Source organism: Nyctibius grandis, chromosome 3, assembly GCF_013368605.1.
Source record: "Nyctibius grandis isolate bNycGra1 chromosome 3, bNycGra1.pri, whole genome shotgun sequence".
Classification (NCBI taxonomy): Eukaryota; Metazoa; Chordata; class Aves; order Nyctibiiformes; family Nyctibiidae; genus Nyctibius; species Nyctibius grandis.
Genome location: NC_090660.1, coordinates 110,539,768 through 110,563,272, shown reverse-complemented (window position 1 = coordinate 110,563,272; position 23,505 = coordinate 110,539,768). Strand labels below are relative to the sequence as shown.

The window sequence follows — 23,505 nt, the reverse complement described above, 5'->3', positions numbered from 1 at the left end:
CATGGAAGGTGAAAACTTAGCAACTTAAACTGTTTTTTGGAAACAGATTGACAATTAATGCATGTTACCTAGCACACACACATAGATTTTAATGTATTTTCGATAAAACATGCATTTTGGTTTGAACTAGCTCTTCCTGTAGGGAGTACTGCTCATTTTCCTATCCTGGCACCTTCTTTTTTCACTTACCTTGCCTAACTGCAGCACCATTCACTGTTTTTCTCCCATAGTTTTCTGGACTCTTTCTTCTCTAATGGCTCAGATCTACCAAGCAGCTGTAGATTTGTTTTATCCCATCCCATCCCTCACCAATTTAATATAGCAGAAAATAATTTCCTACCTTTCTTTTCCCAAGATTATCTCATATAAGATAAAAAGAGAGATTAAAAAAAGGAACCTTAATGATACAGTACCGTTTTCCCCCTTGAATTCAGCCTTGCAAAGGAAGTGGCTCGTCTCTAATTTGTTCGGTAGAAATTCAGTGCAAAATGACATTTTCACTTTTCTGCTTGGCATTGAAAGGGGACTCTTTCCTCTACTTAACCACTGCGAGGATGTGGTACCACTCTCATCTGCTTTCCTTGTCATTATCTTTAATTATAGTTCTTTCTGCCCTCTCTAATCATCTCTCTTTATTTTCTCCCTGCGCTCTTCCATATTCTTACACTGCCTATACCCACAGTCTTCTCTTTTCTCCTCCTCTCACCCTGCTCCTCAAAAAGCCTCTTTCCATCTCCTCTTGGCAAAGGGGGGTTTCATCTTCTCTGAGCTTGTCTTGGAGCCTCAATTTCTTCTTTTCCCGAGCATAAGAGTACGGCTCTCCTAAAGCCTTTAAGTCAATTTTGTCATTAACAATAGGCTTTGTTTTAAAGTTCTGAATAGTACAGTACTTAATGATTTTTTTTCTGGAGCTTTTATGGGTCATCCTTTGCTAAACTGGCCACTTTTTATGCAAGTGATAAACCTGCAGTGATAAACTGGATGTCTGAATATTACTCAGCACTTTACTATTAGGTTTGCGTTACTAGTCCAGTGTTTAATAATGAAACAAGTGCTCACCATCCTAATATTATCCACATTACCTACTTCATTAGCCAAAGGTTCTTCTGTGCTATAATTCTAAAATTACAGTTAGTGTAGCTTAAAAAAATTCTTAGTTAATGAGCCAGCGGTGCCTTTAGTTGTATTTAGGACCCAGTTACTGTGCTGTCGTCAAGCGGAGCAGTGCAGAACTGGGAGGAGGTTTATTGGAGGCTGGGTTTGGGGTTGGGGGTTAAGTTTCTCCTTGTTTCTTTAAGCTTAATGACTGCTTTGCTAAAACTCCAGGTGTAGTTACTTGTCACTGAATTAACGCCTCCTACGTTGTTTGATTTGCAATGTGCACTATTTTTTTGTTGTAACCTTCTTTTGCAGCGGAGGTGAAGCGTGTTGGCGACACTGTGCTGGGAATGGCTACGCAGTGCGTCCAGATGAAAAATGTGCAAAGAACAACACCGCAAACCCTGTCTAACCTTTGCTTAAAAATAAATGTCAAATTAGGAGGCGTAAATAATATTTTACTGCCACAGGGAAGGTAAGCCATCCTTCAAAAAGGAAGAGGGTGTTGTATTGTAAAGGGAACATGCATCATCTTAAGGTAACTGGGTGCTTTTGTCTGTAGGCATAGCACTGCAATTTAGTGGCTCTTCAGATGAATTGTATTTTGGCTTCTAATAAATAGTCCTGCAAGACTTAGGTTAGGAAGGCTGGAGAGGAATACTTGTTCCAGTTGAAATTTATAATAAAAATATTGTTATTGCAATCTGACCATTGAAGTATACAACTTTCATTTGAATGAAAAATTTATAATATTTTATTTGGCTTGAGTTTTCAGAAACAAATAAGAGATCATCTTTAATACTAGAGCCTCTTCCTTTATAGTTTAATTGTGGTTAAGATTCTTCATTTTGTTGTAAGTCTTAACTTGCATAGACATTTGAAAAACCAAAAGCTGGGAGCAGAAAACTCTTAACTGGCTTCCAGGTCCAGTTTACCTTGCAATATCTTATTAGTATTACATTGGTAAGTTTTAGTTATACTGGGGCTATATTCTGTGAAGTTGCTTTGATACTATTGAATTCCATATCTGAGATGTCACTGAAGTCCTGCATATAGTTGAGCGGGAGTGAAATAAATATCTTCTTATTTGTAAAATAAGGAGGGACCCTGCTGTTAAAGACTAAATTTGGTTTCTATATCATCTTAAAACAAATATTCTCAAATTGAAACTTTTCATCAGTTTTATTGAAAAATGAGTGAAAAGAAATTCTAATGGAAGAATGAATAAAATACAGCTTGTTTTGTCTTACCTGTGCAGGATAGAGAAGGCTAAGCATCAAGATACAGAAAGTTACTTTAATCAAAATGAACAACTAGGTTTCTACGTCAGTAAAACGATGGCATTTTTACAATCCTTGCATTTCAAGCTGTAGAGAGAGCTCAGGCAATAACCTGCTACATCGTTCTTGGGAGCCTGTTTCAAAGAAGTCAACCTTCTGTTTTGCGCAGATAAGCAAACTTTCACTTCGACATATTTAGGCTAGTCAGAAGGCAGCCGCTGAAAAATAATCCAACAAGTACTTAGGGAGGGAAAGAAAGAACACATTATCAGAAGGGATATGTATTTTGTGTATCTCGTTAAATTCTGTTTATTGAACTAAATATACTCAGCCTAGGTAATGTGCTTGTTGGAGACTCCTATTAAAGCAACTAAAAATCATTGTATTACAGAGCATGCATTTCAAAAAGGCACAGTGGCTTTTTTGTTGGTTTTGTTTTTGTTTTTCAAAACGGAGTTAAAGATACTGCTGTGGAAACAAAACAGAAACACACACACCATATAAGCAGTTTTATGCTGGATTGGTAAACATAAGGTCTCTGTTAAGTGGTATGTGTTGACAACAACAATGTGGCCAGAAACTCATACCAATGAACTGTGCATTCATGAAAATGGAGTTAAGTCAGGGGGGAAAAAAAAATGGCATAACTACACACAACACCTGGGCATTCTGGAAGAGTGCAGGTTTGGGGTATTTAAACCAGAATGCTCTAATTATTATTTTCTGTTGGTTGAGGGGATGGGAATAGAACAGCTTTATATTTGTATAATTCCGATGTAAGTTATGTTGCCGTAATTACCTTCAAATTCCTTTTTAGAGAAGGTCTGAAAGCAGCTGAATCTATCTGCATAACCATTCCCCCACACACCCACATACACATGGAAAAAATTCTGGTGGCCTAAGATTTCCCATTTAAAATTGTTTTATGAAGGAATAGAGTTGAAGCTTAAAGCTTCAAATGTAGTGTTTTGGTGTTCTAGTCTTGATGCAGTGCATTAATATCTTGACTAAAAGGTTTGTTTACAACTTTGAAGCATAGTTTTTTTTAAAAAAAATCTTCTTTTAAAATAATACTTAATGATATCCACAATTTTTGTACTTTCTTAGCAACGCTGTTTTTTTGTTCAGAAACAAAATCATAGCATCTGTATATGTGCGCAGTCCTTTAATTTTCTCAGGTGCCTTTTGATGCTAAGGAATCAACTTTCATTCTTTTGTGTGGTCTAATTAATAAAGGCTGCAATTCTAGTAAAAAAAAAAAGGATATTTTTTTACCCATTTTTAGTGAAAAGTAACAATTAGCTATGCTTTAAAAATAGGCCTAAGTATTTAGTATGAGAACCCTAATGAGGACTTCTAATTACTGTCACAGTACAAGTGACCAACTCTGATCAAGTGCAAATTGTTGACTTACTCACTGCAAGAGTGAATTTAGTGTGCTTTAGCACAGAGTGCTATTTACTTGAGTTATAACGTGCTTTTAAAAGCAGCAAGGCTTATGCTTAATCAAATTTGCTTTCTCTTTATCAGACCGCCAGTATTTCAGCAGCCTGTCATATTCCTTGGTGCAGACGTAACTCATCCGCCAGCTGGAGATGGAAAAAAGCCTTCCATTGCTGCAGTGAGTAAATTGTGTGTGATCTCTAACCCCTGCTCTCTCCTGCTGCTCAGCTCTAATGCATTTTAGTACTTTCCATTCTTTTGTGGCCCATTTCTTCTGATTGCCTAATTATAGTATTATAAATAATTTTTTCTGCAGGAATCTAATGAAACTTTGCAGAGCTTGCTCTGATACTAATTACTTAAATGTGTGTATTAGCTCGTAAAATGCCTGAGTTGCTAATACACAGAGGAGTTTTCTATTAGCTGATATTTATCAGCAACCTGTAATAAGCTGGTGCATGTTTAAATCTGCTTTTTCAGCAGTTAAAAATGTTAATAATTCTCCATTACTGGTAGGGAACTAGGCTGGCTCAGTTGTGGTTAATTTATCCATTACTAAGAGGGAACCAGGCTGGCTCAGTTGTGGGTTTTGGGGATTTGGGCTTTGTGACGACACAAAATGTGCAGCGATCTCTTGGAAATGTACTCCTTAAACACAGGGAAAGGCCTTTGACTTGTTTTATGTCAAACACCTGGAATGGCTGCTCTGACTTATTTAATTATGAAGATCTTTGTGCAGTATCTTAGCCTGTGGTGCTCAATAAACAGATACCTGTTTTAAAAAGTTATACACGTGTGTCCAGGGAAGATCAGGTGGAGATGTGCTTAGTTGTGATTTGTGACATAAGGAATTTGGATTTTTTTTGTTTGTCTGTTTATTTGTAAGTCCCATGCTGCTTTTACAACGTAGGAATTTTGATGCTTCGTAAACAGAAAAATCCCTTCCCTTAGTGAGTCGTGTCTGTTTGGGGTGGACATTTGTTTTTATTTAACTGTATGTAGGTGCAAATAGTAAATTAGTCTTCTAGACTTAAAATAAGTTTTCCATTTCAGCAGGGTATGTTACCACAGGTAGAGTAAACTCAAAGCTTTCTCCAAGCACATCATGACTTTGACTACATCTTTGCTAGGTCAAGCCCTTAGTTTATAAGATACTGTTAAAAAGATAGTGCAGTTATTGTCATGAAATACCTTTATTAAAGTGCTTTTAAATTTGATTTGATACTAGGCATTTTTTCAACAGGTTGTAGGAAGCATGGATGCTCATCCTAATCGATACTGTGCCACTGTTCGGGTCCAGCAGCACCGCCAAGAAATCATCCAAGATTTGGCTGCCATGGTCAGGGAGTTGCTTATTCAGTTCTACAAATCAACCAGATTTAAACCAACTCGTATAATCTTCTACAGAGATGGCGTTTCTGAGGGGCAGTTTCAACAGGTTCTATTTTTCTTTTTGAGATTTTGATTATGTAGTTTTCTGGTAGTAATGTGGTTTTATGAAGTTTGGAGTTATGAAGTTATTGGAGTTATGAAAAGAAGGATACTCTTAACAAATCTTGCCTCAACAAATTTGTTGGATTCTAACCAAGCAGAGAAGGGAAAGTGTTTTCATTTTTTTTATGAGCTTTTTTTTAATACTTTTCCCCTTTTAAATACTTCCCTTTGCAAAATTATAAATGATAAAGTATAGTTTTAGCACTCAAGTTCAATGTCTGTGACCTATTCAAGATATATTAGTCAAACTGTATCCCATAGAACTTGGACAGTAAAGAAAAACTAAGTGTAAGCTAATTTTCCTGCTTTTTTAACCAGGAATAATAAATGCTGTATTTTCACACTGTCACTTTTCATTCATTCCCGATAAAATTCAACAGATACTTTCTTGTATTTATTTTGTTTGCTTACAAGTATCATATTTTATGAAATATTTTTCTATATATTTTAAAGATATTTACATTGACTTTCCTTTCCAGTATTTTATATGTAAATTAAAAGATACAGAACTTAGTCAACTTCTCAAAATCCAAGGTGAAGGGAGTAAAGGTCACTTAGTAAACTTGAATTAATAAAACTAGTCTTTGTATGAACTTTTGATATTTTTTTCCCATTTATCACTGTTCTTCACTGAATTTTTAATTTATAATTAACCCCAAACCCAAATCATTGCTTTTTGTTTTATTGTACTTCCATCTCTGTTTTTATTGGTGCTTGAATTCCTGCATGAGAGTTTGCAAAGCTGGGAAGGAGCATGCCGTTGAGCAATTCTGGATTTTATCCCTTGTACTAGTCTGAAAAATAATTAGGCTGTTGTATATTCAACAATCTCATTAAATGTTCATTTGTATTTGGCAGTTAAAAAAATTTTGACACACAGCTGATTAGTCCAAGCTTCATGCTTGGATCTGAACAAATATGGAAGCAGCTCTCGCCTGGCTCAGGAAACTGGAGATCTAATTTGTTCTCATTAAGTGAAGAAATTAAGGTTTGATCCTGCATGCTTTGGCATCTCATTACTCTGAATGACAGTGCAAGAAGGAACATGATGAATAAGAGTAATCTGTAGATAAGTAAGAGTAATCTGTAAGACTGTTATCTGTCATATTTATCATGCATCTTTCTGTTTATGATTCAGGTTCTCCATCATGAATTGCTGGCTATCAGAGAAGCATGCATTAAACTAGAAAAGGATTACCAGCCTGGAATTACATTTATAGTTGTGCAGAAAAGGCATCACACCAGACTCTTCTGTACAGATAAAAATGAACGGGTATGTTCTTATTGTGGCGGGCAAGTATCTGGCAGGCAGCCAAGTTACTTGTTACTTGCTGCTTATTTAAGCAGTAAGAGACTTGTTTGAAGAGCTGCATAGTGGGTGAGATCTTTCTGTCTGGAAAGGAGAACCTTCATTTTCTGTCCCATATAATAAACAGTCAAGAAGCTTTTATGAAATGTCAGCAGGATGTGCCTTTCAGCCAGTCTGTCCTTCCTTTTTTAAGTTCGTCAAAGTTTTCAGGTTTCTTTTCCATTTTTTTTTTTACTGTCTTAAGATCCTCAAGGGTTGAGATTGATCTGAGTAGTGCAGGGTTTATGATGTAGATGTCTACACCTGGAACAGTTACCTCAGGCACTCCGTTGTAAATGGAGATCTGTTTAGTGTTCCCAGCACACCTTAAGGCACATTTGCTCTGATTCGGGCGCTAGTGAGTTCACTGGTTTGGTTGCCATTGACTACAGAGTGACACTTGGGTTACCAGTAAAGATGTAGGCACTTGCACAGTAGACACTGAAATTGCTAGGTAAGGTGAACCCTACACTTGAGAATACTTTTTTTTCCATTTACGCTACATTTGAGGTATCGTAGCTGTCTAATGTCTTAGGCACATGGAGTTTGGTTTGGAGAATGGATTGAGAGCAGCCCTGAGGAGAAGGACTTGGGCGTGATGGTTGACGAGAAGCTCACCATGAGCCAGCAATGTGCGCTCGCAGCCCAGAAAGCCAACCGTATCCCGGGCTGCATCAAAAGCAGCGTGGCCAGCAGGTTGAGGGAGGGGATTCTCCCCTTCTACTCTGCTCTCTTGAGACTCCACCTGAAGTACTGCATCCAGTTCTGGGGCCCTCAACACAAGAAGGACATGGAGCTGTTGGAGTGAGTCCAGAGGAGGGCCATGAAGTGATCAGAGGGCTGGAGCACCTCTGCTATGGAGACAGGCTGAGAGAGTTGGGGCTGTTCAGCCTGGAGAAGAGAAGGCTCTGGGGAGACCTTCTAGCAGCCTTCCAGTACCTGAAGGGGCTACAGGAAAGCTGGAGAGGGGCTTTTTACATGGGCATGTAGTGACAGATGAGGGGGAATGGTTTTAAAATGAAAGAGGGGAGATTTAGATTAGATATTAGGAAAAAATTCTTTCCTGTGAGCGTGGTGAGACACTGGCCCAGGTTGCCCAGAGAAGTTGTGGCTGCCCCCTCCCTGGCAGTGTTCAAGGCCAGGTTGGATGGGGCTTGGAGCAACCTGGTCTAGTGGAAGGTGTCCCTGCCTGTGGCAGTGGGGTTGGAACTAGATGATCTTTAAGGTCCCTTCCAACCCAAACCATTCTGTGATTCTATGACTTATCAAGTCTCACAGCATGTTATTTGTAGTACTGAACATCTCAAATTGTTTTATGAGTGTTTCATAGTTGTTATTGTATCTATGTGAAGTACATGTAGAAATATTTGATTCCACCTTTCTGGGTGGAGAGGAGCCTCCCCAAGCCTAGGATGGGGAGTCATTGCTCCAAATTAACAGTTCCTAATGGCAAACCTCTGTTCACAGATGGGGTTTTTCATGTTCTGTTTCCTTCTGTCAGGCTTCTCTGTGTGAGCATTTGAAGGCTTCAAGGCAATAATTAATAACTTCTAATGCTGACATGAAGGTGGTTTTTATATTGATAACATGCTATAATTGCAGTTAAGTTGTTTTAAAGTAAAGAGTATTTTTAAGTTCTGCTTTGAAGTAAAGTGTGTTTGAGGGAAGAAGAGGCTTGTCTTACAACTATGGATTGTCCTCTTTCAGGTATAAACAAGAAAAGTTACAGAGGAATAACCTGTCCTGGAATGGGAAGGTGAAAAGAATTTGACAAATCAGTTGTAGGAAATTCTTTTTGCATTAATCAGAAAAGCTATTTTGCAGCTCATCTTTTTTTTTTCCTCCGTAGTAGAGACACTCCAGATTTTCAGTTGAACAAAATTTCAGTTTTGCTCATTCTTTCTTGACTTGTTGCTTTTTACAGATTTTTTTTCTTGTTTTTTTTTCCTTACTATACAGTTGAAAAGAAGAAACTTTGTGTGTGCCTTGTAATATTTGCATTTTCTGTTCACACAGGTTGGAAAAAGTGGAAACATTCCAGCTGGTACCACAGTGGACACAAAAATCACCCATCCATCAGAGTTTGACTTTTACCTGTGTAGTCATGCTGGTATTCAGGTACAGCATTTTGTGTGGGATGGTGCCTTTCAAAGATAACACTGGCTGTTGGTATTACCCACGGTCTTTGCACAGGGGACAAACAGTACAACTTCCATCTGTGCATTTTGGCTTTTCATCTGTGCCATGCACAGCGCTCTTCTGTCATTGTTAAAGTCTAAAAGAAATAATGAAGCTAAATGGTTATGAAGCACACCCTGTGCATTTAGTTCATTGTGCTTCTCTCCTGTCCGTGCACTGCTTTGAATGGTAGCAAGGTAGTTGGACTATTCCACATAGCTGACTCTTGCATTAAATTCTCTTGAAATGTGCATCCAGTTCCTAGGAAACAACTAATACATTTAGATAGCACCATTGTTTCCCATTTCCTAGTGATTTCTTCTTCCCAGTCAGAAACAGAAGCTCTTAAACAACAACAGTACTGAAAGTCAAAATTTAATAGCCTTGAAAAAAGCTTTTTTCAACAGAGGCCCAGCTTAGATTGCTGTTAGCTAGTAATGTTTTGCCTAAAGCTACTTCATATGATGGCTTTTTGTCAGATCTAAGTTTCACAAGATGAAAGTGCATTTCAATAAGATCATTTAATTTCAGTAACAGGGATGAAATTCTAGAAAATGCAATCCCATCCTAAAATGCAAAGGGATTAGTTATATGGGGAGCAAGGAGGGAGGTTGTTTGCTTTTTTAAAGGAAAAATTTGCTGAAGTACAGAGAATTGCTCACATGTGAGTTTTGAGGAGGCGGGTGGTTGTACTGCGGTTCACCTGCAGAGGTGGAAATGTAGAGATGTTTTTGAAATGCTGACGTCCTGTGTGATCTGCCTTCAGGGAACAAGCAGACCTTCTCATTACCACGTCCTCTGGGATGACAATCGTTTCTCTTCAGATGAACTGCAGATTCTTACCTACCAGCTGTGTCATACGTACGTACGCTGTACTCGTTCTGTTTCCATCCCTGCACCAGCATACTACGCGCACCTGGTTGCCTTCAGAGCCAGGTATCATCTGGTGGATAAAGAACACGATAGGTGAGTTGGGTAGTTTTGAATTATTACAGAATTTGAAAGGAAGCAGGAAGGAAGTGGGCTTGTGGGGTCAGTAGTATCCCTCAGTTAGCAGTTTGAGGGTGAATTGGGTCTTATCACTGAGTTCTGTTGTGGAAAAAAGCAGACGAGGTTCCTGTATGCTTCTGTGCTTCTTTCTGTTTCAGAACTTCAGTGGTGTTTTAAGGGTAATTAACTTTTGACCGTTCTGTTCAGAAGAAATGAGTGATACAAAAACATTATGTGCAAGGAGAGGCAGATTAAATAGGGTTTCTCTTTTCCCCCAACCTCTTTTTTTTTTTTCCCCCCCACCTCCCTTCTCTTTCAGTGCTGAAGGAAGCCACACTTCTGGTCAGAGTAATGGCAGAGATCATCAAGCACTTGCTAAAGCAGTTCAAGTTCATCAGGACACGTTGCGCACTATGTACTTTGCTTGACATGTTTTAATGTTTAGCGACTCAGTACAGTACGGAGTTGGATTCACATGAGACCAGCTGCACTTAGACCAACAGTTGCCCAAGCTACAGTGACAGCCAGCAATGAGGGATGCATCTTAATTTTCTTTTTCCCAGTTGCAAGAAAGCCTTCCGTCCAGAATTTCAGACCTGATTACGAACTGCATTCTTGTACCAAACCCCGCTATTGTTGGAAATGTGGTTTGCCAAAAATCTCTAAGCTGCTTGGTATAAAACAGACCCATATTTTATAATTAAATCAAGAGCTGTGATCTCAGGGCTTAGGGAAAAAAAAAAAACAACCCAACCCACAAAACTCCTCATTCAGTTTGCTATTCATTGCATTGCTTTTAATAATTTGGGAAGATCTAATTCATACTGAAGTTTGATGGGCTAAAATGCTGTGAATGAGCTTTTAATGCAAAAGAAAGCAAAGCATTTTTTGACTATTTATGAAGCCTTGATTATTCTAGATGCATTTACAAAATTTTTATTTTCAAAAGAAGAGAGTGATGAAATTCTGGTTTTCAACTGTCTTATAAAGATTATTCTCTGTGTGTCTAAGGGCAAATGTATTTTCTGAAGCTTGTTCATGAATGTTTTTTATTGTGCTGCATTTGAAAATGTTTTTCATAGACTAAAGAAGAATTTAAAAAAAAAAAAAATGAACTTGTACCTAAGCTTTTAATAGATCCAGTTAGATTGGCAAAAGAAAATGTGCCATTGAAGAAAAAAAATTGTAAAGAATTTTTTTAAAATCATACTGACAACTAACTTTAGAATTTGTCATACAGGACTGTGACGCTTACTTTCCAAAGTCTCTAAAGAATACGGGTCTGTGGTGATAAATACAGTACAATCCTTTTTCACTGTTGTTTGAGTTAATGTAAATTTTATATATGTTTCACAGTATTAATGTGATAGACTAGATGCTATTATTTATTTTTATTTACTAAGGAGTGCTCATTATACTTCTCTTAACATATCAAGAATGCTTTGGATTTAGAAATTAAAACCTTATCGTGGGGACATTACTATTCAAATGCAAAAATATGCAAATGACTTTGACGTGAGAGTTCAGAGATACATACAGTGTATATTGTATAGCTTGTTAATTTGTAGAAAGGCTTTTTAAGCGTGCACACAACATAGCAGGTTTCTACCTGTGCAGTTCAGAGACGCACACGAGACCAACATTCTACGTTCATTCAAGCACAAAACAATTGTATTTTATTTATATGTTGAATAGGGGTGAAGTAGGAGCTCTAACAGAGGAGAGTGGCTCACTGTAACGTAGACAAAAGTCAGAGACTATCTATGCAGTAAAGATAAATCCTAGGAAACCGAAGTTTACTTATGAAGGGAGGTGAAACTCTCTTCGTTATGCATAAGGTCAATAGTAAATGTGAGAGTTTTTTTGCCATTCTCTTCGGAGAAGCATTAATTAAAACTGATAATTATTAGACAAAGGCTTCTGTTAGTTTGCACACTGGGTTCATAAAAAAAACCATGATACATATGTAAACCATTGCACTAATTACAATGCCACAAGCAGGTTTAGAAGAAAATGGAAAAAGCCCAGGAATCTTGTTTATGCTGACTTGATTTTGTTTGTTTTTCATAGGATAGCTGAAATAACACGCTAAGAGGCAGGTTTGGAAAACTTCATTCTCTTCCGCTGATTCATTTTGCTTCGTCTTTTCCCTTTTCTCTTAGCAGATGCTCAGTCACTGTTTTGCATACATTTACCTCTAGCCAATGAGATGGGCGAGTAGCTTTAACCGATAGAGGTCTGTGCCATACAGCGGGTAGAGTAGAACCGGTCGCTGTTGAATAAGCTCGAACACGCCCAACCTTTGCTGCATAAGGAGTTGTAGGTACATAACTTTGTGCAAGTTCAGATCTTCACCTCGTAGCAGTGTGTTGGTTGTCGGTGGTGTTTAGGTGAAACAACAACATAAAACCTATTAATAGATTAATTGTATTGTTCTAATTTGGTGATAAGGCTGCTGGGTCAGATTTTCTTCTTGGTCATAGAGATGTAAATCCAGATTTTAAATTACGCTGGTGTAGCACAAAGCAAATTGCAGGTCGTGTTGTCTGTCTGTCTGTGTTCCGGCCAGGTCGTACATACCTCCCCTGAAGTACTGCTAAACTGCAAAACCTTTCCATGGTGGATATGCTGCACCTCTCCATGCGTTTGTTTGAGAGGCTGCAGATTTCAGTGAAAATTTTAATTCAGCAGAGTTTTATATAAGAATTATTTTTTTATATGAATTATTCATAACAACCAGGAAAAAGATGAACTCTTTTAAGATGCCATTTAGTTTATTTGCTCTTTGTTATGCAGAGACCTCTTGGATGTGAAATTCATCCTCCTCTTTCCTCTCTGTGCAGATCTGGACTAAATGACTTTATACAGGTGGTCAGATGGGGTGAGGAGGGCAGCATCTGTCTTGACCTCAAGTCTTATTTCTGAAGCAGACTGTGGGACTTCATTGCATCCTATTTGGATGTATTCTTTGGGCTGGAATAGTCATTGTAGCTCCTTTTTGTGAGCAAAGGAGTATTAGGCAGACCCTTAATCTGAGAGTAGCTGTTGTCTGTGCATCCTCTCGGAATGAACAGAAATTTTGTGAAGCTTTCCTTCCCTGAGTGTGAAGAACTTGGGATGGTTAGATGCATTTCAGGCTAGGGACATTTTTACCTTATACAGATCTTTTTAAGCCTCTAATACTGCTAATTCTTTATGGCTTGATTTCTCCCTCCTTTCCCCTCCCCTCCCACCTCCCACAAGTGGTGAATTAGTGAATAATTTAAAGCATTTTTCTAAAAAACTTTTGATTACATATATACTTTGAAAAGTACAGCGTGCTCTAAGTCTAGCAGCTATCTTTCTGGGAATATTTTTAATATCAATTACGTATTCAAAAATGTCTCCTGTCAAAAAAACCCACCACGAACACCTAAAACTCTACTCTTATTTTTTTTTTTCTTACCCCCCACGTGTCTAGCAAGAACAGCAATATCTCAGGTAAACACACAGCTCAAGGCGTCTCTGTCTCACACACATTCCTGCTGTTGGAGTCACAGCTGAGGTTGACAGTTATAACCACTAAGTCACTATGCAGCTCAGGTCAGCAATAACCAAACGTGCGTTACCCTCTGGCAGTTGGTTTGGGTTTTTTTCCAGCCCGTGCAAAGGAGTTGCGTGCCTCCCGTTGCAGAAGAGCGCTGGGCAGGACCTCATCCCTTGCCTTCCTCTTGCTCTCCGTTATGTTCCTGGCTTGAATTCGCTTGAATTCGGTCGTTGGTGCAGGCGGTCCTGGTGCTTAGCAAGTCTGAAAACTTATAGTAGTTGCAACTCAGTGACAAAAATATCTTAGTCCTGTTGCAGGCATGAGCGGTGTGATGGGCAAACTGACCACAGCCTGTATTGCAGTATTTCTTTTGTTTTAAAGGCGTGTGCTTGAGAGATGAACAGATATTAATGAGTTGCTTGCTATGGATTAGTTTTCTCATTAGTTTTTTTTTAATGGAAATAGTAACACTATTGAAACAAAAATATTCAAAGATTGGAACAGGTTGTAGAATCACTGTCTTTGGAGAGGCTCACACTTGGCTGGACAGGTCCCTGCGCAGTCTTGGCTTGCTGGACCTGCTTTGGGCAGGGGGCTGGACCAGACATCTCCAGAGAGCCCTTCCGAAGCACGTGGTTCTGTAGCAACCCCCCAAAAACCAGCAGCAGCAAGTGTGAAATGCTCCTGTTGGGAGGTGAAAAATAACATTCACAAAGATAAAATACTTAAAAGTTGTCATTTTTTTTTTATATGTAGGAGATATAATGCAATAATTAGGTTTGCTTAATTTTGGGAATTTCTGCTCCAGTGGCTGAATATTGTAACATGTCCCCTCCACCTCTTCTAGCACCCAGGAAACAGAGTTGAGTCAATCCTGAAGAGGAAATGTCCTGTTGTGATGTTGGAAGTAGGTGGATTTGTCACTGCCTTATGAGTTTGGCATTCAAGATGGCCCTATGCAATCATAACACCTTTAATTTGTACATATGCACTGATGTACGGAGTGAGATGACCTGTTTTTATTAGAACTCCTTATTTTGGCTTGGTTTGGGTTAGAATATTTCAGGAACTGTATTTGGCTTGCTGAATTACAATCAATGATCTTCCATGTTACAGAAGCTTTGGCATATTAATTTCCTTGTTTCTAGATCTGTCAGGTTTTGGGTGAGTTGTTAGGGAAAGGTGTTGTGTCTTAATCTGCTGGAGCCAGCATGGAAAATTAACAGGAAACTTTTATGCTTAAAACAAGAAATCCATAATAAATATTTTTGATCTTTATCCAGGCCTCCAGGCAACGTTCCCCGAGTGTGAAAGCAAAAAAGTTGCGAAGGTTTAGCTTAATTCTGGCTCTATCAATAACTCCTGCAGCCTTTGTCTGTTGTTAGCAGAAGTCATGTTCAGATGTTGATGGATCATTTTTTTAGAACTAAGACCAGAGAGAGTATTTCCACAAGGATTTTAAATTTAGGGTTTGAAGGGTAGGTGTTGGGCTTTAGGTTTTTGCGTGCCCAGGTTGCTTTCTGAAAGGACTGACGTTTCTAATCGAGTTAAGATGCTTCTGAAGCTTTTATCTAAAGTTTAGTGTGCGCAAAGGCTTTCAGTTAAATAGAAGATGGTGATCTGGAGGGCTTTGCGTGTCGCTGCCGACTCTGTTTTCTTTACTGCAGCCGTAAATTCCTCAAATACAGTGGTCACGTGCGTCTCGCCTGCGGAAACCCCAATCTTATGCCAACGAATCTCACTCAGTATTTTTCACACTTGATACCAGTGTAATAAAAATCACATTTTTTCCTATTTCTTTAATACTCCTCTCCCACAGTAGCATCTCTTTGTGTGTGTTTGTCCTGCCAGTGTGGCTTTCTCAATTTGTAATGCAGAACAGTACTTTTTTCTTTTTACTTTTATATTACATTCAGTAACATGCTTCTTGATGCATACCTGCAGCCTTTTCTAAGGAAAACTTCCAAGTAGAAGGTAATTGCACTGATTTTTTTTTTTTTTTAAAAAACAACCCTTTTTACTGTAAGACTTCTTTTTTGCATCTGCTGTAGCTGAAAATACTGTACATAGCGCTACGTATAGCAAATACTGAAATGCTGTCGATGCCATTCCTTGTTCTTACATTCTTGGGAATACTGCCATATTTTACAGTATTGAGAGATGAGCTTCGGTTTTCGATGTTGTTCTACTTTCTGTTTGCTTTATGGTATGAATCCAAGGGCACAGTTGCTTTATTACAGTGGAAATATTTAGGGTTTCTCTGTATTTATAAAATATTTCTTCTCTATGCACATTTCTCCCACACCATAAAGATAACAAAGGCAGTTTTTAAGCTACTGGTGTGCTCGTTGTCCGTGCAACGTTTGAATGCCCATCTTTGATATCACTGATAGATGGCTCATGGCATTAAGGTAATATCTGGACTATCAACATCTGGACTATCAACTGTAGCTGTCACGTGTTTTCCTTGCTTCTTTCAGCATCTGATTCTTGGGTCATGTGAAGAAGAACCAGGTCTGTGTGGCAGAATTAGTGGAATAACAGGGATTTGGGATCCAAGTTACAATGTCTTGCTCTCGGTCCCTCGTGTATGTGGGGTTATCGAGTGCAGTGGATGTTTTAGTGCTCTGAACTCCGAAATAGTGTTGCCTCTCTTATGTCCACATGAAAAAGCCATCAGTCTCCTGTCCCTGAGTAATTAATTGCCTTTTGCTTCTTTAACCCTCGAGGACAGGAGAGACCCAAACTCCAGCCTCGTCGTCTAGCGTTAGGATGCGAAACAGCAAGTTTTGCCTCCTGTGTCTGAGGGTTAACGACTGGAAAAATGAATTCCTCCGAGATGGTTTTAATCTGAAGGATATGGGGGTGTTATTGTGTGTGTGTGTGTGTGTGTGTGTGTGGCACGTAATCCGTTTTATCTCATTTAGTGTGTTCCAGTTGCTTTTTCGGCGTTGTTTCTTCGCCTGAAGTGTTAATATGAATGTAATGGCTTGGCCAAATCACTACAAAAGGTGGGTTTGTAACGCTCTTTAGTCAGCAAGCAGATGCAGTTAAAGGCTACCTCCTGTATTCCTCCGCAGATGAATTAATTTTTCAAGTGAACCTACTACTACGCAGCCAAAATGCTCCCAAACGAACTGTATTTTTACTGTTTTGTTTCTTGCTGGAGAACTAGCGGTGCCATACTGTGATCTTGGACGGCTCCTTGTCGTCCCTCCTGTCTTCCTAAGGCGTAGATGTGGCTTGTGTCGATGCGAGGTGTTAAGAAGGTATCGGAAATTGTTCGATAGAGACTCCCTCGATAACCTGTCCCTTCACTCGCTCAGTTTGTATACTGTTGTTTCCAATGAAAAATGTTTTCATACTTTAGCCGTTGGCCGAAAAATGTCATGTTTTCACTGAAAATTACATGAAGGTGCTTGAAATATATTTTGAATCTGAGGCAAAAAATGATATCTTGGAATATTTTTTTAACGTATTTTTTAGATAAGTTGACATAAGACTGTAACAGTGACAATACTATATTCCCTGCTCAGATCATAATAAACTTTAAAATGGGGAAACAAAACAAAACACCAAACAACCACCCCAACCTTGAGTCTGTTCATATTGTGAATATTTAGTGTCAGTCACGTGCAAAGCCTCGGCCGTAACTCAACCTTGAAACAAGCGCACGCAGACTAAAGGTGCTTTAAATGACATGAAATGAAACTGTAGAAAACTGTGTTAATACATGTTTTGTTTACAATGAATCCGAACAAGCTTCCTCATTTTATAATTAACCACTCTGCTGACAGAAATACTACCTGTTTAAGCACAACGCGCTGGTGTGTGGTTTCGTAGCAGTGTTAAGAGGGTTTTTTTTTATTATTATTTAAAAGTTACTGGGCTTTATGCTACAGATATTGGCATCTCAGAAGCAAGTTTGCTGGGATTACATGCTACCTGCAATTTCATCATCTTAATCTTTGGGTGTAGACACTAACGAAGCTTATTGATGGCAGGGAGGATTGTTGAAGTTCTGGCTTTCTGGAAGCCAGTTCTTGTTGAGCAACAGTGAGTGACCGAATAACTAAGCTCACTAATAACTGAAACGGGGCAAAATCCCAAACATTTTGTTCAGTTCTCAGTTAATAATTTAACAAAGCTCCCCCCAAAAGCGTGAAGGACGGGGTTTTGCTCTCGGGTAAACAACTGCTTTTCACAAAATACTTCACTACATCTTGTATGACGGATCCGTAGACACTATGGGCGTTGTTGTGGCCTGGAAGGGGTTTCGCCGCGCAGGCGTGCTGAACGCGCTGCGCTGGGAGCATCTCCTTGTAAAAGGACAAGAGTGACGTCGTGTGCTTTCTAGACGTGGTCTGCAAACCCAAAGGAGCGTCGGGAAGTTTAAGCGAGGAAAGAGCCCTGTGCTGTAGGTGCTTGGCGTGTCTATAGAGAAGAGAAATGCTGTCTGCGCTATGCTACCCCATCCCTCGTGGGAATGAGATAAGGAGGGGAGGGGAAACATTTTCTTGTAAAACTGCTAATTAAGCACTTGTTAAGGTGACAGTTAAATAATACTCCCTTGGTTTTCCTTCTGGCTTCCTTGCGAGGGGCCCTTGAGTGCAGCCAGAGCTGTGGCACTACCCTCCGCAGATCCTCCACCCCACACACATCTGTCGGCCCCGTCCCCAAAATATTGGTAGGCAGGTCCCTCAGGTTGACTTGGGGTTTAAGCCCTCCGTATCAGAGGGCTTTGGACTTGGTTGGAGCGAGGATGGGGGCGTTCAGGCATTTGGAGGTGTGAGGGGTTGGCAAGAGCAAGTCTTGGTCTTGGGGAGTTTTGCATGTGGCAGCAGTCAGGGAGGGGACCCACAGCACCAGATGAAGGCTGGCTGCTCCCTTCCTCCCTTCGAAATATCCTCAAAAGAGTAACTGCTTTGAATTTGTCCGTGCACTGCCTCAGTGGGTGCATCTTAAAACTACCTATGGCTACTCTTCAACCAGCCAAGCTACCTGTGTGGTTTTGAAGAGCCAAGTACTCGCATTACAAATCTGTATTAAAGGGCATATGCATTTCTACGTGGTTCTTAGGAGTGTACAGATTTTAGTTATTTTTTTCTCCCACCTTTTGGATGTGCTGTTGTATCGGGCTGCTTTGGTTTTGTTATTCCCCCTCCCCCCCTTCTTTAAGCACAACTAAAAGACCTGCTGGAGTAACTACTATCTATTCAGCAGCAGGGATTACAGATGTTGACTAAGCTGGGAGCAGGCCTAGGAATTGTCCCTGAAATAGAAATTTAAATTTTTCTGGCCATTTGATGGTGTTTTGAGCGTGCTTGGCAAGCATGAATCGTGAAAAGGTCAGCAAGCAAGCCTGGGAGTTTCCAGTCCCCTGGCTGGTGCTCTTTGTATTTGCTTTGTTAAGTTAGATTTCCTGTCGGAAAAAAAAAAATACATTTAATGTGGACTCTATTCTGTATTTATCAGCTTTTCCTGTTTTTAAATCCATGAATAGAGGAAGCTTCACTCATGCCAGTATACATAAAATTGCACATTTTGGTTTGCCACGTACTTGACTCGGAGCAGATCGGGTCTGTGCTTTATGGGCGCCCCAAAATCTCACCTACATGGTCACGGGCTGTGGGTAGGATCAAACGTGTCATGTGTCAACGTAACGTACAAAGAAATTTGTTTCTGGATTTCACCAAAGTTAATTCTGCATCAGCTGTGAGATGCTCAGATCCTACTGTTTCCGTGCTGTAAAAAAATGAGGTCTATCGACCCGAATTTTGTTGTTCCTGTTATGTTTGCTCATGGGACTTAACCAGACTGAGCCCTTCAATTGCTCATCTCATTTACAGGTGACAACTTTGTAATTTTATTTTAAATAACGTGTCTCTAATTGCCTGACCGACTTGAATCTTTAACTGATCTTCACTTGTCTGTCAGTGTTGAACCCCCAGAATGTCTCCCACCAAGAGATTGTTGCATTTTTCCAATTCTTTATTACCTGTTTTTGGGCAGTAGAAATAATTTGAGTACATGGAGGTGGCGGGGGGGAGGGTTAGATATTATGTGCTTTTCCTTAATGAAGTTTTAATTAAGGAATAATTTCCAGTAGACAATTTGGGAAAGCAGGGTATTTGTTCAGGGGGGGGAAGAAAAGAAAGAAAAGGAACAAAAAAAAAAACCCAAAAAAAAAAAAAAAAAAAAAAAAAAACCAAAAAAAACCATTAAGGAGTGAGTTTCAGAATTAAGTATCTTGGAAAATCAAATTTTAAATTAGGTGCAATGAGGAAGTATATCTGGCGAAGTCATGTGCGATCCTGAAGAGTGTTACCACTTGTTTTCTGTAATTTGTTGATAAAGCTTAGTAGATTTTATATATATACATATATATGTGTGTGTGTGTGTGTGTGTGTGTATCCATATGTGTATACACACACATATGTTAGTGTAAGGAAAGCGGGGACTGTTTATAAAAGATACAAAGTCAGTATTTTGCTGGAAATAATGAGCACAATTTCACTAGCATCCGCAGTACTTCATTAGTTTGGACAATCACAAAAATCTCTGAATTTAGGGCAGTTCATAAGTAAAGACCCAGTCCCAGATTTCTGTGCAGCAAAGTGGTTAACTTGATCTTGGGAGGGTGAAATGGAAAACAGAATGTATTGATTAAATTTATATTTTTTTTTTTCCCTTCATTTTGGTACATTGCAGATTTAACTGACATCTGTTAAGGTTTTAATCTTTTGTTTAAATAGTTTTCAATTTTTTTAAAAAATTTTTTATAAAATAACTGAAAAAAAAACACAAACCAAAAATCAATTCCGAAATTTCATCTTGTAAATGTTCCCTTAAAATGTTTTTATGACCATTTAAAAGTTTGCTATTTTTTTGAAAGAAAGCAAAACTACAATGTTAAGGGCCTCATTTCAAGTGGTACTAAATGTATGTTGACTAGTTTGTATGTGTGTTGCATCTGTATTAAAATGTGTTGTGCTTGCAATATGCTGTGGTGCTCTTTGGGTAAGAGTAGCACTTGTAAGACAAAAAGCGGACACAAAACTACCCTTGACTGACTCTGAGACGCGTCAGCGGCGTTGTAGAATTTACTACAGAATCGTAAGTGTCACTTTATGTTACTTAGATGATGAGGTTTCGCGTAGGTGTGTGTGTAGTTGAAGTACATTGTGTGTATCTTGATGACATGGTTTACCATTTGCATGACGCCGTCTGGCGATGCCACTTTAAATTAAGCCTTAACGATAAATTTGTCAGATTTTTCTCAGAATATGCAAAAAAAAATACTGTTTTAACAAGAGTAGGATGATCCTATAAAGCTAAAGTAGTAGAAAAAAGAAGTCTTCTCACCTGAGAAATAAAGGGAAACGTGTAGATCTCTATACTGTGACCCCCAAATGGGCTTCCTCACATCTCTCAGCTTTTATTTTTTTTTTGTTGTTGGAATATACTTCTCCTCCCTCCCCCTGCTAGGAAATCTCTGCCTGAAGGAGGATTGTGACTTAAATTGACATAAAAAAAAAAGCTGTTCTTGAGTTCTGCGCTTGCTTCAGATAGTGCCATTGTTTTCCCCTTCTTACGACTGACATATAATCCTTAAAACATTTTAGATAGAGGCAAAGAAAGTGTTGGGGACCCAGCTTGCTGCTTTTCCTCCCCACCCCCCATTTGGATCTACCTCATTTAAACAGTTGGGTGCTATTTAATCAAATTGAGATTGGCAAAAGCGACCAAACTGCGTGTGACGAGTGACCTCTCGGAGGCGACGCTCAGCGAACCAAACCCTCTGCGTTTATTGTGCAGAGACAACAATATTGTATTTGAGTTTTATCCTTTGTGCCTTTGTGTGTGTTTTTTTTTTTTCTTCCCCCCAGTGCGTAACAATCAAAAGTCAGAATTAAAAACAGCAAATGAATTTTAACCGCAAAGTAAAAAAAAAAGCCACAAAACGTAGTTTTAGGAAATTTTAAATTTTAAAAGATTTTTTCAGTGTAGCGAGTCATAAAATGTACAGTATCACAGCAGACCTAGGCAAAGAGAAATACCCAATAAAGAATTTTTTGAAATATATAATCCCAGCCCTAGATCTATACATCTGTGTATCTATCTATATATGCATATATACACACCTACATTACACAAGTGTGTGTGTGTGTGCATGTATATATACAAAATGAAGGGAGACGTGTGTGAGGGTAAGGGAATAAAATGTCATTGACTTTTCCACAGTTTTGTATGTAACAGTTTACAACTACGTGTAAGTTTTTTCTACTATGTGAACCTTTTTTACTTAAGAAATAATTCCTTTTTGGAAAATTTTCAGTTGTGATGTGCTATCTTTTTTTTTTTTTGAAGTTTTAAAAAAAAAAAAAAGGCGACTTTTTACCAGTACCTAATACAGAGGGGGGAATCTTTTCTGTAAAATTGTAGTTAGTTTAAATATTAAAGAAAAAAAAAAAATCTATATATGGAATTGTAAAAGTGCTGCCATTCCATCGTGGCAGGACTCCGAAGCTGTTTCCTAAGGCTTTCTGCTGCAGAGAGACTCGAACAAAAGGAAAATGCCTCTGTTCAATGTTTTTATAAAACTTGCTCCATCAGGTCTATACTTAAGCTATATTTTCTAAAGCCTAATCATCCTTTAATATGCTGCATATAAATGATCAGCATGGTTGCACTTTCTCAGTAATAATGTATGCCCTGCAATTGGCTCGTGATAAGGATTTTAGTTTTTTAACAAAACGAATAGTACTTTGGGCAGAAGGTAATATTTATATAGGTACCTCAAGAAAAAAAAAATAAAAAAAGAGCCTGAATATGCTGCATTTTGTTCCTTTAACATTTTTCATGTAGCATTTGTTTGCTTTTATTTTTTATTTACTAGGTAACTAGCTACCTGTTTTGCTTTGGAGGACCCCAGTAGCATTTTAGACCGTTGTTTTTTCTATTGATCTCGTAGAACGTAGTATCCTGCCTTGGTTTCACGCAGTAGGTCGGGATGAATTTGCCCTGCATTGTGTACGTGAAGGGGAGGGGGACCACGAGGAAATACGCTTTCCGTAGACTTCAGGAAAAGGATACTATAGTTCTAAAACAGACAATACATGTTCCTAATTCTTTATTTTAATTTTTTTTTTTTGCTCGTACTGCTTTCTTGACTCTTTTCTCAAATACGAGTGTGGAGAGGGGCAGCTTATTAACGGAGGAAAACCAAACTGACCAGACTTTGTTGGTCAATGTTTTGGGGGTGATGGCGAAGCAGTGGGACATGGGAAGAGTTGCGCCTCTTGTCGGAGCAGGGTCCCTCCTGCTCTCTGGCCGCTTGCTAGTGTGGGTGCGTCGTCTACGTCTTCGTTTCCGAGTCAGTAAAAAAAAAATCTAAAAATGTGCAGAGATGGGGAATTTCTTTGTTGAGAACTGTTGAAGGAAGCTTCAAAGGCTGTGAAATTGAGCATTTATTGTCATGTTTTTAAGCTTAGGTGGGTCCTTTTCCAAGTTTGTTTTACAGCTTGCAAGGTAAAATAGTTTGCACTACTTTTGCAATAAACTCATGAAAAACCTAACAGTTTCTGTTTTGGTTTCTTACTGTATATATACAACTAATACTAAAGATTTAGCATAGTGTTTTTCACCTCAAAACATAAGACTTGTAACAAGCTCCGAATGCTGTAATTCCTGACAAAATAATGATGTGAATGATATTTTATAAAGTTATTTTGTATGGTGTCAATTTTGTTTTGCCTCATAGTATGTCAATAAAATAAAATTCCTCATCTTTACAAGTTCCTGTTTGACGTCTTTTTTATTTAATTCAGCCACTTTCTGCAGTTCCTTGTGCACCGTGAGACTGTGTTTTACTGTGAGCACACAGCAGGGACATATTCACGGCCTAAATAATTTTCCATAGTGAGTAGAGAAGGGCAGTGGGAGGACATCTCATGGAGGACACCTCATGGAGGACATCTCATGCGTGGGGAGCTGCTGAATGCCACGAAACAGAGAAATCCCAGGACATGGGTAAGAAGTCCCTGTGTACTATGCAAATAGCAATTATTGTGCAGCACTGGTGCTGTGTTTTTCTCACTGTCAGAGGTCGGAATCGAATCAAAAATTATTGATTGCTTCAGTCTGTA

At 38.8% G+C, this 23,505-nt stretch overlaps 1 protein-coding gene across 1 annotated transcript in view; it reads left to right on the top strand.

Annotated features, from left to right (window-relative positions):
* The window catches only part of AGO2 (argonaute RISC catalytic component 2), a 67,571-nt gene extending 44,417 nt beyond the window's left edge, over positions 1-23,154 (top strand). Inside the window, exons 13-19 of the mRNA XM_068397233.1 lie at positions 1,414-1,573; positions 3,909-3,999; positions 5,065-5,259; positions 6,454-6,588; positions 8,680-8,781; positions 9,608-9,807; positions 10,151-23,154. Coding sequence (XP_068253334.1) covers positions 1,414-1,573; positions 3,909-3,999; positions 5,065-5,259; positions 6,454-6,588; positions 8,680-8,781; positions 9,608-9,807; positions 10,151-10,259 — 992 coding nt within the window. The 3' untranslated portion in view covers positions 10,260-23,154. The remainder of the gene's footprint in view (positions 1-1,413; positions 1,574-3,908; positions 4,000-5,064; positions 5,260-6,453; positions 6,589-8,679; positions 8,782-9,607; positions 9,808-10,150) is intronic.
* The last annotated feature ends 351 nt before the right edge of the window (positions 23,155-23,505 follow it).